Source organism: Belonocnema kinseyi, chromosome 1, assembly GCF_010883055.1.
Source record: "Belonocnema kinseyi isolate 2016_QV_RU_SX_M_011 chromosome 1, B_treatae_v1, whole genome shotgun sequence".
Classification (NCBI taxonomy): domain Eukaryota; kingdom Metazoa; phylum Arthropoda; class Insecta; order Hymenoptera; family Cynipidae; genus Belonocnema; species Belonocnema kinseyi.
Genome location: NC_046657.1, coordinates 169,724,614 through 169,741,121, shown reverse-complemented (window position 1 = coordinate 169,741,121; position 16,508 = coordinate 169,724,614). Strand labels below are relative to the sequence as shown.

At 27.5% G+C, this 16,508-nt stretch overlaps 1 protein-coding gene across 2 annotated transcripts in view; it reads right to left on the bottom strand.

Moving 5' to 3' along the window:
• Window positions 1-11,658, bottom strand: part of LOC117172666 — a 32,669-nt gene extending 21,011 nt beyond the window's left edge. For both annotated transcript variants that reach the window (XR_004467043.1, XM_033360797.1), the window contains exons 1-3: window positions 11,504-11,658; window positions 10,759-11,006; window positions 6,503-6,882 (exon numbers count right to left, since the gene is read on the bottom strand). Coding sequence is in view for 1 of the 2 variants with exons in the window: in XM_033360797.1 (XP_033216688.1) it covers window positions 6,503-6,882; window positions 10,759-10,985 (607 nt within the window). In the remaining variant the exon portion in view is untranslated. The remainder of the gene's footprint in view (window positions 1-6,502; window positions 6,883-10,758; window positions 11,007-11,503) is intronic.
• Window positions 11,659-16,508: the final 4,850 nt, after the last annotated feature.

Below are 16,508 nucleotides of genomic sequence, written 5' to 3'. Positions count from 1 at the left end.
TTGATGATTTCGGGAGTACTTGCTTCTACGGGCCTTCCTGAACGTGGTTCGTCACTTATTGATGTACGACCACGCTTAAATTCATTTACTCAGTTATAAGCCTTTGCTAAGGTAGGGGCAGATGTGCCATGAACTGAGTCCAATTCATTTTTTATCTCATATGGAGTTAAACCCTTTAAATGAAAATGTTCGATTACCGCTCGGAACTCGTTTTTTTCCATTTTTCTTAACGAACAATTTTTTTTTTCAATTGGTTATAAAAACACGTAAACTCAGAAGATGTGAACTGTGACTGCACCATATATCTAGTCGGGAGTGGTGCTGACTGAAAACAGATCATTTGGAGCGATTCGCGCGCCATCTGTTGGTCATTCTAAGGACTTATTGAACTACCCTCGTACATATTCTGTACACAATCTAAAGGATAATTTTAATTCACAGAATATGTATTTGATTAATTTTTACTATTATCAAGATTCATTGATATAGATATAATGGACATTTTTATAAGTCGAAATGTCTTTATTTATAATAAACAATAAAAATATTATTTTTTAGCATCTTAAACTGCGCGCGAATAGTAACTAACCAGGTGCCGAGTGAGACGCATGTGCAGTAAAGCAAGAAGCTTTCGTTGGGAGCACTGCATAAATATTTATGAAAAAAGTATAATTTTTCCTGTGAATGCTCATCGTAAGTACGTAAAAATCCAATTTTTCTAATTCTGTCACCTTACTTTCTTTCCTGCACTTGGCTATTGTGGTTCTTGTATATTAACATCATCTTTTCTTCCACTTCCCTCCCGTAAATACATGCAACAATTAAACCCCTGATATATATCTAATTTTCCGATACTTAACATTTATTTTCGAATCATCTTAATTTTCGCCAGGAAAATTTGATGAAAATCCACAATCAGGTACTGATTCTGATACTGTAAATTAAAAAATTCGAACTCTAAAGCTAAAAATTTTTCCATTTGCAGTAACAAAAAATGATCTATCAATTAAAGCACTCAAAATTAAACTCTTACATTTTAAAACTTTTGAAATTGAATTGTAAGAGTTTTTAAATTAAAAAATGTTGTATTCAATTGCTCAGTGATTTAAACGTAAAAAATGAAAGGCTCTAACACTTTTCAATTGAACAACTTCACATGAAATGCACATAAACTGCAAAATTTAGAATTTAAAAAAAATAATGAGTTCAAAGAGTCAGATTCAATTCTAAACATATAAATTTACGTTACCATTTTCAAAGGTTTAAATTAAAGAATCAATGAATTTAACAAATTTTTAATTACATTATTCTTAACGATTTTAAGCTAAATAAATTCACGTTATGATTTTTAAATCTTGGAAATCCTAAAATCTTTTTGAATATTATTTTTAAATAATATTCCAAACTGTAAAATTATTTTCAATTTTTCTACGAATCGTACCAAGAAGTTTTTATTCTTTTGAAACTTTTAAATTATTTGAAATCATTTCAAGCTTTTAATTAATTTTGAATCTTTTTAGAACATCTAAATGCTTCTTAAAATAATTCAATTTTTTCTATACAATTAATAAGTTTTCAATTGCTATTTGAACAACTAAATTCAACAATTTCACTCACAAATGTAACATTTTTTAAAAAAAGAATCATCAAAATTGAAAGGTTCAAAGTTTAAAAGCTCTTCTAAATTTTAACGATTTAAGGGTTTCTATATTAAACAATTCAGTTTCAAATTGTTAATTTAGAAATATTTGGTTTCAATTAATTATTCTTAAATGAACCGTCAAATATTGCTGCATATGAAATATTTGTTCTTTTTTCTTTAATTAAAAAATGTTTAATCGAATGCATCAAAAATTGATTATTTCAAACTGAAAGAATATTTTTAATTTAAAGAAAGCCTTTAATTACAAATACATTATTATGAGTTATTTTTAATTAAAAAATAGTTTATGAAGTTTTAGGCAGACGTTTGAATTATTTAATGACTAAGATTTCGAATTGAAACAGCTAATTTTTTCCACGTTAAAATATGGAAAATTCTGAATCTTGAGCGGATTTTGAATCGTTTTGTAAAGTGAATTATTGTTCCCTTTTAATACCTAAATTACATATTCATTTTAAAAATTATTTATTTATATTTACTCTTAATAAAATAAAAATATTTTTTATACAAAATTCTCAACTTCAAACGGTTTTAATTTTTAGTTTATTAAGTCTTCAAGAATTCTTTTTGAAATTCTCTAAATTAAAAATAAAAACCTAAAATAAAAAATTTCTAAAGTAAACGATTTTTAAATTACGTATTGTGAGCTGAATAATGTCATCATTGAAATCGATAACAATTCAATTTATTATTTAAAAAAATTTTGAATTCGAACTTAGGCAAATTTGTTTTTCAAATATTTATAAAATTTCCGGTAAAAAAATAAAATCACTGTCGTTTCCCGGATTTTCTCTATTTCAACAAATTCCCAGCCATTTTCCGGTTTTCCAGTCCACCGGCCAGACTGAGAGTTTTATAATTGATTTATTTTACTTTTTTAAGAAGCAGAAGCAGCGATCAGTGATAATTCCATGAGCGATGAAAATACAGAAACAACAGAGGAAGCGGCTCTAAGTCATATTGGAACAATTATTGGAAATTCCAAAGATTGGGGTGGCCATCGAAAGCAGAGGACCCTACACTAAAAAACACTTTTTTAAAGGTTCTAGTTAAATAGAATTAACTTAAGGTCATTTTGATATTTAATAAATAATAATATTTGTACTTTATAAATCTCTTTTTATTCGCGAAATGCATAAAATGTATTATTATGAGACCGATTGGGTTTCCCGATCGGGAGTCCCGGCCTGGCCCCGACCTGGGCGTGTGTATCATCCGCGGTCTGGCCCCGACCAGGAATCCCGATATGGACCCGACCCGGCCCGGTCTGGCCCCGCCTGGGGCCAGATCAAAATTTCTGCACGGGTTATTGGGATATAATTTTTTATGTAATTATAATAATTATTAAATTAAGATATATTTTTGATAAACCTGAATCTTAATTTAAAAATAAAATTTTTAATTATTCATACACAAATTGATTTTCAGTTAATTTGAATTGTGAGTATAAAACATTAAAATTGCATTAATTATTTCATTTAATATTATTATAGTAACAAAAACTAAACATTGATTATTTTACTTCGTAATTCTCAATTTTACCATGAAGATTCCAAGTTTAGCGTAAAGTTTCCAATGTAATGGAGGGTCTCGAGTTTAAGCGTTCTAAGGGGCTCAAATCAGGTAAAGGATTTGGACAGTTCTCGGTCAGAGTCGAGTAGCTCCGACCTACTGGCCTGGGATTACTAGCTAGTAGACATCAGGATCGTGCTTTGGAGACCCCCGCTGGAACTCAAACACACACAGTTAAAGAAGGGAGAAAAGATGATTCGGACGCAATTGGAAGTGCACTATCTGGAGCAAGAGATTGGCATGGAGGTCGCAAAGAACAATTAGAAGCAACAAATAATTATGTTTAAATAATTTGTATCAAATTAAGTATTTGAAGTAATATCCAAAGATATACACTACGCAATATTCGCAGATATTTATCCAAAAATTATATTAAAACTAAAAAAGATTCTTAAAATTTAAAAATAAATATTATCTGTTGCAAGAGATTCGCAAGAAGGTCACAAAGAACAATGAAAAGCAACAAATAATTATGTTTAAATAATTTATATCAAATTAAGTATTTCAAATAATATCCAAACGGATACACTACGCAATATTTGCAAATATTTATCTAAAAATTATATTAAAACCAAAAAAGATTCTTAAAATTTACAAAGAAATATTATTATATGTGGCAAGATATTGGCAAGGAGGTCGAAAAGAATGATTAGGAGCAAAGAATAATTATGTTTAAATCATTAATATTGAACTAAGTATATTTTAAGTTTAATATACTAATTAAGTATTTTAGATAATATCCAAAGCAATACATTATGCAATATTCTTGTTTATTTATCGAAAAATTATATTAAAACCAAAAAAAGGTTCTTAAAATTTTAAAAATAAATATTGTCTGTAGCAAAAGATTCGCAAGGAGGTCACAAAGAACGATTAGAAGCAAAAAATATATATGTTTAAATAATTTTTATCAAATTAAGTATTTCAAGTAATATCCAGAGATACAATATGCAATATTTTCAAATATTTATCTAAAAATTATATTAAAACCAAAACCGATTCTTAAAATTTAAAAATAAATATTATTATCTGTGGCAAGATATTCGCAAGGAGGTCACAAAGAACGATTAGAAGCAAAAAATAATATTGTTTAAACAATTTGTATCAAATTAACTAATTCAAGTAATATCCAAAGAGATACATTACCCAGTATTCGCAAATATTTATCCGAAAATTCGATTGAAACCAAAACAGAATATTCAAGTTTGCAAATAAATATTATATCTGTAGCAAGAGATTCGCAAGGAGGTCACAAAGAACGATTAGAAGCAAAAAGAATTATGTTTAAATAATTTATATTAAATTAAGTATATTTTAATTTTAATAAGCTATACAAGTATTTTAGGTAATATCCAAAGCGATACACTGCAATCTTGGTGTATATTTATTTAAAAATTATATTTAAACCCAAAAAGAGTCTTATAATTTACAAGTAAATATTATTTTCCACTTTATTGTGCATTTTTTATTTTGATTTAAACCTTTTTTTTATTAATTGGGCACTAGACAGATTGCCCAACTAACGCCAAACTAATCCCCAATCTGGGCATTCGTTGGGCTGACCGTTGCAACTCAGACAGTTGCCCAATTGGGTACTAATTGTGCGGCATAATTGGGTACTAACTATTAATTGAGCAATCTGGTTGGGACCCAGCCTAGCCCAACCAACTTTTCCACATAAATAGATTCATCTCGTTGGCCCAACTAGACCTTCTTCTCCGTGTGTAATTCGAGACTTACGGGCTAATATCTCGTAAAAATCTTTCGAACTATTTGAGAAAGAAACCCAAGGAAAATATTAAATATCAAATGGAGACAAAGGGACCAATGAAAAGAGAAATTAAGAAACTCCGTGTGAAAAAAGGGTAAGGACACTCCTCCACTAAGAAACATGCGCGCATGCAGGGTCTTTTCTCGGGGAAAAGAGTATAGTTTAGGACTTGGTTTGTAAAAATAGTGAGGTAATGAAACCAAAAATTTTAGGACGTTTTAAAACAATTTGGTTTTTTGGATAATTGGCGAAAAGATTAATATTCAGTACTTTCGTTGGGTGAAAATCAGCGGCTGAGGTTATTTTGGTAAAGCTGAATGCTCTGTTGACTTTCATTGTTTTTGGGATAATGTTTTCAATTTGAAAGATGCTGTGTTTAAAGTTTGGGCAGTACAAAGTACTATGTAATTAAAATAAGTTTTCTAATAGTTTGATTTTTAAATTCCGCTGAAAAAGTTTAAGTTGAAAGTTCACTTTTAAGTTATAATAAATGATTTTGCGTGTCGGTGATCATACTTAAAGGTGATAATGCATTATACTTGAAAATTTTAGTTTCAATTCAGAAGGAAATTTGAATAAAGCGTCATATTTCACTCATAAAGTCACTTGCTAGTTCCATGCTAGTTCCATGATTTGCTTGACAGGAAAACTGCATGAAAATACAAAAAGCTGAAAAAACTCGTACGCAACTGTATAATAAATATAAAGAGTATCGTTGCATTGTTCCTTATCAAATCCCTTGAGAACTTACATATATCTATTTCATCGGATGATTTTCTTTTCATATTACAGTAGTTATATGTATATCTTTGAAATATCATAAATATATTATGAAATAAAAAGTTTTTAAAACGGTCATTTGAATAAAAAGGTACATTTTATATTGACCTAATTGAACTTAGTAAAATGAAATTGAATATTAATATTAATTATCTTGTTTATTTCAATATTTTTGATTTCATATCAGATAACTAGATTTTTAAAACTTCGTGAAATCTATGTGTGTATGTACTTCGAAGTTCAAGCTTTTTTTATAACAACTAACAATGGGCTATTTTTGAAAAAATGCCATTATAAAATTCGCATATCTCAGCTTGTAGTAGATGAAGGCGGAACAGTCCAAAAACGAGGTGAAAGTTCGCTTCAATACGAAAACATTCCGTATTAATTGTTCTGTACATACGCTGCAATTGCGTAAAAGAATTAGGACGAATTTTTAAATTAAAGTCATATCTTACCATTTTCACCGAATGAGCTGAAACTTGGTGAAACCAATTACTGAAACTCATTTACTGATATTCACCAACTAACTAATATATTTAAGTACCAGGTTAAAAGAAACAAACTGTTATTTTGACAAGTAGTTCCCCCTAAGTGATTATTTTAGTTACCCTACAATATTATAATTGCCAATTCAGTTAGTAAAGTATCCGAGGTTCCTTGTGACTAAGAAACTTAAAATTATTGTCTTCAGTCAATAGATAAAAAAAACTTACATATTGAAGGAAGAATTTTTTTCCTCCATTCCCAATCTTCAGTCCAACCCAGTACTACATTTCTATAATTCTTCATTTGCACGATTGCAATCAATGCGAGTGACATAATCATTAATAAAGCTGAGAGAGCAAAAGTAAAATGTTGATAGGAATACCACAGTGAACGTGACTCCAGAATCTGAGAGTCTTTAAACTCATATGCATCTGTACTTTCGAAAGAAATCATGTACAGGATCATGTAGACAATGCAAAAAAACCATATGATAGAAACTATCATAACGGTTAAAAATTTGCAATTCATATGCTCTTTTTCTTCATATATGTGTAGGAAGAAATGTATGGATAAGGCTGTAAGAAGCAGCAAAGTTGCAATATTGAATCTGTAAATATAATAAAAATATTATAAAATTTAGAATTTAACATTTACAATCCTTATATTTTATATATTCCCGAGGCAAAATCATATTACTCGGCAAGTCTTCCCTGCATGCTCTGTCACGAAAAATAGAGTTCTGCGTGAGGTTGGAGAGAGCTTTTCATAAATTTACTGTGCTCGCCTAGTACTCTCTAAAACCTCTATCACGAGAAATCGAGCAGAGCACGAGTCTGAGGAGAGGGAGTGCTCGTCGAAGATAAAACAGAGTACGAAAGGAGCTTGGAGGAATCTCAGAGCGATATTAATAAAAACTCAATTAATATATAAAATAAAACATTTCCGAAAATTTTGAAAGCCTTATTCAGAGTTATAAAAATAGTAATGACATAGGCTATCTAAGAGTTCTGGCATCGTTAAGCGCCCATATGGAAGAGTGTCCCACTGAGGAGGAAACCTCAACTCCTGACGCCTGAACTCCATTGACTCCGAGAGAAACATTTCGTAGTACTAGTACGAGTAACCAATTTTTTATTAACATTTTCAATTACGTTTAAGAAAAATTTCTTATTTTTGTTTCAATTTTTTCAGATCAACACAATGGACAAACCTATAACTTATGTCATCCGGTAGAGAATAAGAGCGTGCACATTTTTTCGGCATTCAGTGGTGAAACCATAGAGGATGAATATTACATTACAAGCATTTAAAGTCATATTGCAAGTGTATTTAAAAATTATAGATTTGTCAAATAAACAGTTACCTTAAAAAAATTTCGCATTGCGTTTTTTATGTCATTTATTAAAATTAAAATAATTTAGGTTCATCAAATAAACTGAGGTCTTAGAGAGCATGGGAGGAGTATTTAGGGGGAATGCAGGGAGAAATTAATGATAATTCGGGGAGGATTTAAAGAGCATGCGGGGAGGATCTGAAGAGCATTCGGGGTGGATTTAAAGATTATAGGAAGAGGATTTTAAGAGAACGAAGCTAGGATTGGTAGAGCATGAGACTAGGCTTTAGCGACGTAGTAGTGGGGATGAAGAGAGCATATACAGAGGTTGATAAGAGCACTAGGAGAGGTTCCCGCGAATATATTAATGTTTCAACAAGTCCTTATTTTTCCTCGAAAACGCTCGAAAATTGCGAATTCGGAAATAAGTAGGCTTCTGCGATCATTTAAGAGGCTTTAGCGAGCACTTGTAATACATCGAATATTTTCTTGAAACCTCGTCACGTGCTCGCTCAATACTCTCAAATCATCGGCGCGAACTCGGTTTGACAGAGCACTAGGAGAGCACGGAGGAAGTTTTAGGATATTGTCTCGGGTCACAATAATGAACCAGTTATTCATTATTTGTAATAGAATATACCACACAGTGGGCTTATTGTTTACAATCGCGAAATTGAAAATTACTATATTCGTAACGTTAAGATTTGATATATAACGCAAAATTTTTGGATTCTAATAAGGTAAACCGACCATTACTGGGACAATAATAAATATCGTTGCGTATACTTTATATTCCAACATAATTCACAAAAGTAAAAATGTTCTCGTATTTTTAAATTTCTTTTGAATTTGCTACCAATATTTATTTTTGTTCTGACAAGTTATACATTCAGTAAAAAATAATAAAAAATACCCCTCCAAATCTGTGAATGGACTCCTGCAAAATTCGTCTTTTTTGTATTACAAATTTTCCACATAACTTTTACAGCACTGTATTATTGAAATTATCTGCATTAATAGAAAAAAGTAAGAGTTTTACAAATTTTCAATTCGTTTAAGAATAAAATTCATAACTTTTTAAGTGATATAGTAATTTATTGATACCTCCAATTATATAACCTCAAATTTTGCCAACTGCTTATGCAAGTGATTTAATAGTAATTCATCAATTTAATTTTCCAATAAAAATCAGTAAGTATGCATTAAAATTTAATTTTATAGATTATTATTAAACATTATAAATAATAATAAGATTGATATTATCAATTTACTTTTTTAAATAAATCAAGTACATTAACTTTTGTGTTGAAAATTTATATTTTTGAGTTAAAAATTCAACTGTTTTGAAGAAAACTCGTCTTTTTCACTTACAAATTCAAGAGTATAGTTAAAAAAATTTTCTTTCTTGAGTGAAAAATCTTTTTTGATTAACATTTGAACTATTATCCTGAAAATTCGTCTTTTTGGATCAAAAATTCATCCTATTTATTATTATAAATTTCATATTTTTTTAGCGGAAATGAAACTGTAGTTAAAAATTAATCTGTTTAGGTTGAAACTTCAACAGTTTCATTGAAAGTTTTTTTTTTTTTAAATTAATTCAACTGCTTTCAATTTGTAATTAAAATCTTTTTTGGTTGAAATATCAACTATTATTTTTTTGACCAGAATTTACCTTTTTTGGTAAACCTAATGACCTACGTTTTCTAACCAGTTGTTGAATTTTAAAATAAAAACATTTTAATTATAAATTGAGAAAAATTTAATTGATTAAAAAAAGGAATTTTTGCCCCAAAATTTTGACTTGTAACCAAAAAAAGATGAAGTTTCTACCAAAAGATATGATTTATCAACCAAATAAGATTTTTCAATAAGAAAAGAAAAAAATTTCAACCAAATTGTTGAATTTTCTACCACAATAATATAATTTTCAAACTAAAAATTATTGAATTCTGAAGCCAAAAACAAGAGTTTTCTACGAAACAATTCTATTGTTAACTCGACAATATCAATTTTCAACCAAAAAGTTAATTTACTAGCAAAAAGTGGAATTTTCAAGTAAAATGGTGATTTTTACATGGAAGTACAACATTAACCGAGTAGTGAAATTTTTTAACCAAAAAAAGGTGCATTCTTATCAAGAAATATAATAGTTGATATTTCAACCCAAAAAAGATTTTAATTATAAATTGAAAGCAGTTGAATTAATTTGGAAAAACACCGAATTTTAAATAAAACTTTTAAGCTTTAACCGAAACAGATTAACTTTCTACCAAACAGTTGCATTTTTGCTCAAGAAAGATGAAATTTATAATAAAACAGATAAATTTTCGAACAAAAAAGACGAATTTTCAACAAAACAGTTAAAACATAAATAAAAAAAGATTTTTTAGTGAATAACATTATCAACCAAATAATAAAATTGTTATCCAAAAAATAAGAGAAATTGTTTGAATACTTTGTTTAATTTATGTATTAATTTTAATTAAGACGAATTATGAATCAAAATTTACAACCAAATAGTTAAATATTAAATTTATAATATTAAATTTTAATGCATACTCAATAATTTTATTAAAAAATTTAATTTATGAGTTACAATTAAATTACTTACGTAAGCAGTTCGTAAAATTTGAGGTTGAAATTGGGGGTTTCAATAAACTACTTTAAATAACATTTTTAGAATAAATAAGCAATTGAATGGTAAATGTGGAGCTTATAAACAATATTTGTAATACTAATTAAGTTAATTTAATAATAACTTGTTATTTTTTTAAGCATAATGTTAACATGTTTATATGAACTTTATTTCAAAATAAAGAAAAATAAATTCCTCATGGTTCATCACAATCCGTTCTTGTTTTTTAGTGCATTCTGTAATTGTAAGTAAATTTTAAAATTTTATTTTGATTAACCCGATTGGATTTTCTTTGATTCTACCATTTTAAACTCAGAATTTCTGAATAAATAAGGATTTTAATTCAAAACAAAAATTATAAACTCTGATAATTGCAAGCCAAATTTGGAATATTTGAAATTATTCGATTTCTATGGCGTTTGTTTTTTCCAGCATCACAATATCATTCAAATACCTATATTTTTCGGTATTTTTGACATAAATCATAATTAAAATTGAATAAAATATCTTACATGTAGTAAACTGCACGTGCCTTACTGAAAGCGTTGAAAAACATGTAATCCATGACTGTCATTCCAATATTGCAAAAGCAAATATTTGAAAGATAGGTTTTAGTATAATTATCAAATAGTGGTCGTAATTTAAGCATGTAGAGGGCACATAAATTCATAAAGATTCCACAACTACAAATTATCGATAGAAAAATCACCATCAAATGATTGAATAAGGCTCCACTCATTATGATGGATTAGAGTTTTATCTGAAAAAAATATTATCACTAGAAAAACTTCTTATAATATTATACACAAATACAAATTCGAAAAATATTGTTATTCTTGATGGGTAAATCTCTTTTAGAAATGGATACTAATATGACCTTATAAAAAAACCTTACTAGGAAGTAAGAAAAATATTATTGAATAATAAATAAATATTGTTTAGTAGAGCAGAATCAATTTTAATCTTTATTATTATTATTGTCAAGAGTTTTAGGACACCCTTTATATTGGAGGTTAAATCTTTTCTCTCAGCAACGAGATGGGACGAGAAATCCCGAACATCCACGAATATATTCCGAGAGGTCAATACATCCCTTACAAAGAAAGAATGATTTTGATAATATGCCATTACCGCATCAACTTCTAAGAATATCATGTTCAATATTTTAAATAATGGTTTTATTTTCGTTTTTCTTTATTTCTATTTTCGTATACCTTATCATTTAGACATCATGCTTTATACTATTATCTTACATACCTATGTACATATAACGCCGTCTTACTCCAACTTTTTTGCCTTAATTAGAAAAAGTCCCATTTTGTAAATTATAGAAACCGCACCTAATTGATACTTGGATTTGAGGCAGTCATTATCTGAAATTACGTGAGCGCAACATTTGGACGTCTAAACCCGGCGAGGTTTTCTCATCGACTGAAAAACTTGTTGCCTTTCGGTCTATACAATTGATTTTTTGCATAATAAATGTATGTATGTATGTATTGACAGATTTTTAACAAAAATGGAAATATAATAATTTACTGTCATTTAGAGACTATTCATTTAAATCTAATACAACTCTTAACTTCATATTTTCTCAATAACAATTAAAAACTTTTTATTGTAATACAAAAAAAAAGTGTTCTTGAATCCAAAATGGCCTTGAAAAAAATATTGGAAATTATTTTTCTGTCAAACTATTTTCTTGAATTATTTTGAAAAAGACACTACAAATATTAATCTTAAAAAAATGAACCAACTAGACCACAGATAGAAAAAAACAGAATAGAAAAAATCCCCCCCCCCCTCAGGATTTTTTGGATACCCTGCACTTTTTACTTTTTAATGGGAAAAAGGAGAAAAACTATGAAATTATTAATGTATTATAGCAACACATTAGTTATAATAATCTTTAAATTCATTCATTCACTTTTTCCAACTGTCATTTTGACAGTTTATTATAGCATGTGTCAGTTTCGACTTCATGCTTGAATTTTATTATGTGATATGAAGCTGCTCCGCATACATGAAAATGCTTTATAACTGGTTTTCAATTAATTAGTTTTGTAGTTTAGATTTTGAGAAGCGTGATGCGAAATTTGAAAAGGATGAATTTGAATGATTTCGTTTAACGAATATAATTTTAGAATACTTGATAATGAAGAATAATGAAAATAACAGTTAATGTCTTTTTCTTGTACAGAAATCCCATTTTTGAAGTAATAAAATCTATGCAATCACTTTGAATCTCATATGATTTTTTTTCTAATTTTTGTCTTATATAAAAATTGTGGATAATCTTTTTTTAAAAATCGACCTCGGCTGGATCTATGGAGAATTTTATTAGCATTGCTTTTGAAAAACATCTACATTGCATTAAAATTTTTGTCTGCAGACTAACTTGTTCAGAGACTTTTTATTTTTATTGCACTGCACGGAGAGACATTTTATATCAATATTTGATTTATTGTACATGTATAATAAAAATAAAATGTAAGAATTGAGGGATAATCGGGATACTGCTATAAAGATTCCTACTATGATAAGTGATGATGATATTTCTTGATGTATTATTACAACGAAAAAATATGTGACTATATTAGTTCAATAATAACTGAAACTAATATGCTTCGCATAAATTAGAACTCAGTAGGTAAAAAAGTCGAACTGGATCTCTTCATTTAATTTGTAATTTTATCGGTTTGATTATAGAACCGATGCTGTAGCAATACCGAATTACATCGATTAATTAAATATTGAAATGGAGAAGTTCTTCATGTAGAATTTGCAACGTTCATAAGTTGAATGTCAGCTGTTCTAAAGTATCGAAACAGATACAGTTCCACTTTTGTATCGGGTACGTAACGAAATTTGAATCACAGTGCGTCGATACAGATATACTCGCTATGCTTCGCTCCGTCCACTCTGCTGGTTCGATTCAGTGATCGCAGATCTGAAACGAGACGTGGTCCAATACTATGACACGTCTATGTCCGTGTGAATATGGTAGGAGACGATATAAATGCCTGGGTTGCGCGCGCAACCCACTTCTCCTCTTCTGAATTTGAAAACTCGAAGGTGCACGATTGCCGGTCGGAACACTTCGGCGGTTCTATTTATATCTCTATCTGCCTTGAAATAAAATGAAGAGATTGGGATTTTAATATTTTCAGATTTCGATGCTGGGCTGGCGATTCTCATGATTTGAATACTTCGCGCGCCTCTTTATATGCGTGTATTTTGAGGTTATGTTACTTCAAGTATAAAATATAAATTATATAAATAGTAATACTATTATATATATTTATATATTATTAATGATAATATTATAATTATGTTATATTATTATAATAGTCTTCTTTAAATCTTGATCCGCATTTGAAAGAAATGAAAGAAATTGATGATTTTGGAATTCATCTCGTTTGGATAGAAACTCAATTATTTGATTGAAAAATTAATTATTTTGTTAAAAATGTCAATATTTTGTAAAAAAAATTCCTCTTTTCTATCAAAAGTTCAACTACTTTGTTAAAATTTTAATTTCTTTTATTTGAAGTTTCATCTCTTTCGCTGAAAATACATTTTTGAAACTGACATTTAGTCTATACCATTTTTGGTTAAGAAATCATGTATTTTGTTAACAATTCGTCTTTCTTTGTAGAAATTAAATTGCTTTATGGAGAAGTTATACTTTTTGATTAAATATTACATTTTTCGGTTGAATTGTCAACTGTGAATATTTTTTGGTTGCATAATTTTTGGGTGGAAAATTCGATTATTCACTTAAAGTTGAACTACTTAGTAAAAAAAATTATTTTTTTCTTAATAAAGTTTTATGATTATAGTTGAAAATTCAACTATTTGCCTTAAAATTAGATTAAAAATTCAGCTTTTTGTAGATAATACTCTTTTTGACTTTAAAATTAAAAAATTTATTAAAATTAAATTCACCTTTTTTAGTAGAAATTTAAACTTTTTGGTTGAAAATGTTTCATTTTTGGTCAAAAATGCAATTGTTTGGTTAAAACAAGGTTTTCTAATTATGATTGAAAATTTAACTGTTCGGTTGAAAGTTTAAATCTTTGATTGAAAAGTCATATTTTTCGCTTAAGAAATTCAACTTTTTGTAGATAATTCGTCTTTTTGACTTTAAAATTAAATAATTTCGTTGAAAATTCATGTATTTTGTTTAAAATTTGTCTTTTTTTGTAGATCATTTATTTTCTTGGTCGAAAATTCATCGGATTGGCTGACAATTCAACAACTTTATTGAAAATAAATTTTTTCCGTTAAAAATTATTTATCTTTATCTGAAAATGTAATTGCTACAGGATTGATTAAAAATCAATCGTATATATTGGTTATGTTTGAAAATCTTTTTTTTTACAGAACATTAATCTTCTTGGTCAAAAATTCACCTTTTCCCTTGAAAATTTAACAATTTTGTTGAAAATTCGTTTTTTTCCTTCGTCAATTCAATTTTTTATCACCGCTTTTATCTGGAAATTGAACTATTCCATTTTTGGTTAAATTTTATCCTGTAAATTGTATTAGTTAAAACACCAATTATTTGTTAGAAAATTAATTTATTTTTTTTCGATGATGACTTCAAATATTATTTCAGACTAAAATTTTTTTATCTTTAACCCATTCAATTTGAAATTTTTTAATTAAAAAAAAACAAATTTCGTTAATTATCAGCAATATTTGACCGTTCATTTAAAAGAATCCATTACAAACAACTGTTAAAAACTATACAAATTTGAACAGAATAGTTCGAAACAGAAAGCCTAGAATTGTTAAATTTGTAATAAGCTAAATTTTAAGTTTTAACGCTACAATTTTAATTTAAAAAAAGATTCAGAATTAATTTAAAACTTGAAATTATTTCAAATAATTTGAAACACGATTTAGACTTTTGTAGATTAAAAAAAAGCTTCTTGAGAATTGTACAGTATTTAAAAAGAATAACAAAAATTGTTGTCATTGCTAAGAACATTGAAAATGATTTTTTATTTTGACAAATAAATTTTAAATGAGTATTTGAAAACATTTTACAAATTAAAAAAACAAGAATCCGGAAGATTTTAAGGAATTTTTTTTATTTTGCAGTTTTTTCAATTTTAGGAAAAAATCTAATTAACAAAGTATATCAATTTTCAACCCAAAAGTTTACTTTTTAACAAATTAAATTATTTTTCTATCAAATAATTGGTATTTTAAGTAATACAGTGTACAGGATAAAGTTTCAACCAAAAACTGAATAATTCAGTTTCCAGATAAAAACGATTAATTTTTAATCAATCCTGGAATAGTTACATTTTCAGATTAAAAAAATAATTTTTAATCGAAAAAATGAATTTTTAATAAAGTTGTTAAATTCTCAACCAAGAACATTAATTTTTGACCAAGAAAATTAATGATCTACAAAAAAATACAAATTTCAAACAAAATACATGTATTTTCAACAAAATTATTTTATTTTAAAGCCAAAAAAACGAATTATCTACAAAAAGTTGATTATTTTCAGCGAAAAATATGATTTTTTAATTAAAGAGTTAAACTTTCATCCAAATAGTTAAATTTTTAACCATAATTATACAACCTTGTTGAAAAAAACAGTATTTTTTTTTAAACAAAGTAATTCAACTCTTAGTGAAATATTCGACTTTTAAGCCCAAGAAGATGTACAGTTCATATTTCAACCAAACAATTGCATTTTTGACCAAAAATGATACATTTTCAACCAAAAAGATTAAATTTCTACCAAACAAGGTCAATTTCTAACAAATTATATGAACTTTCAACAAAATTATTTAATTTTAAAGTCAAAAAAAGTATCATCTACAAAAAAGCTGAATTTTTAACCCAAAAATATGATTTTTCAACCAAAATTTTAATTGTCAACAAAATGATTTAACTTTCTATCAAATTCTAGATTTTTAACGCGCAAGATGCAATTTTAACAAAAATGATAAATTTTTAACAAAAAATTTAATTTGAAGGGAAATAGTTGAATTTTCAACTATAATTACGAATCCTAATTAAGAAAAATTAATTTTTCCCCTAAGTACTTCAACTGTAAGTGAATAATTGAATTTTCCACCCAAAAATTATGATTTTAATTTTTAACAATACAGTTGCATTTACAATAAAACAACTTTGCAACAAAAAAATAATTACAGTTTATATTTCAACCGAAAAATTTAATTTTTAACCAAAAAGTGTTAATTTTCCATAAAACAATTTAATTTCTACAAAGTAA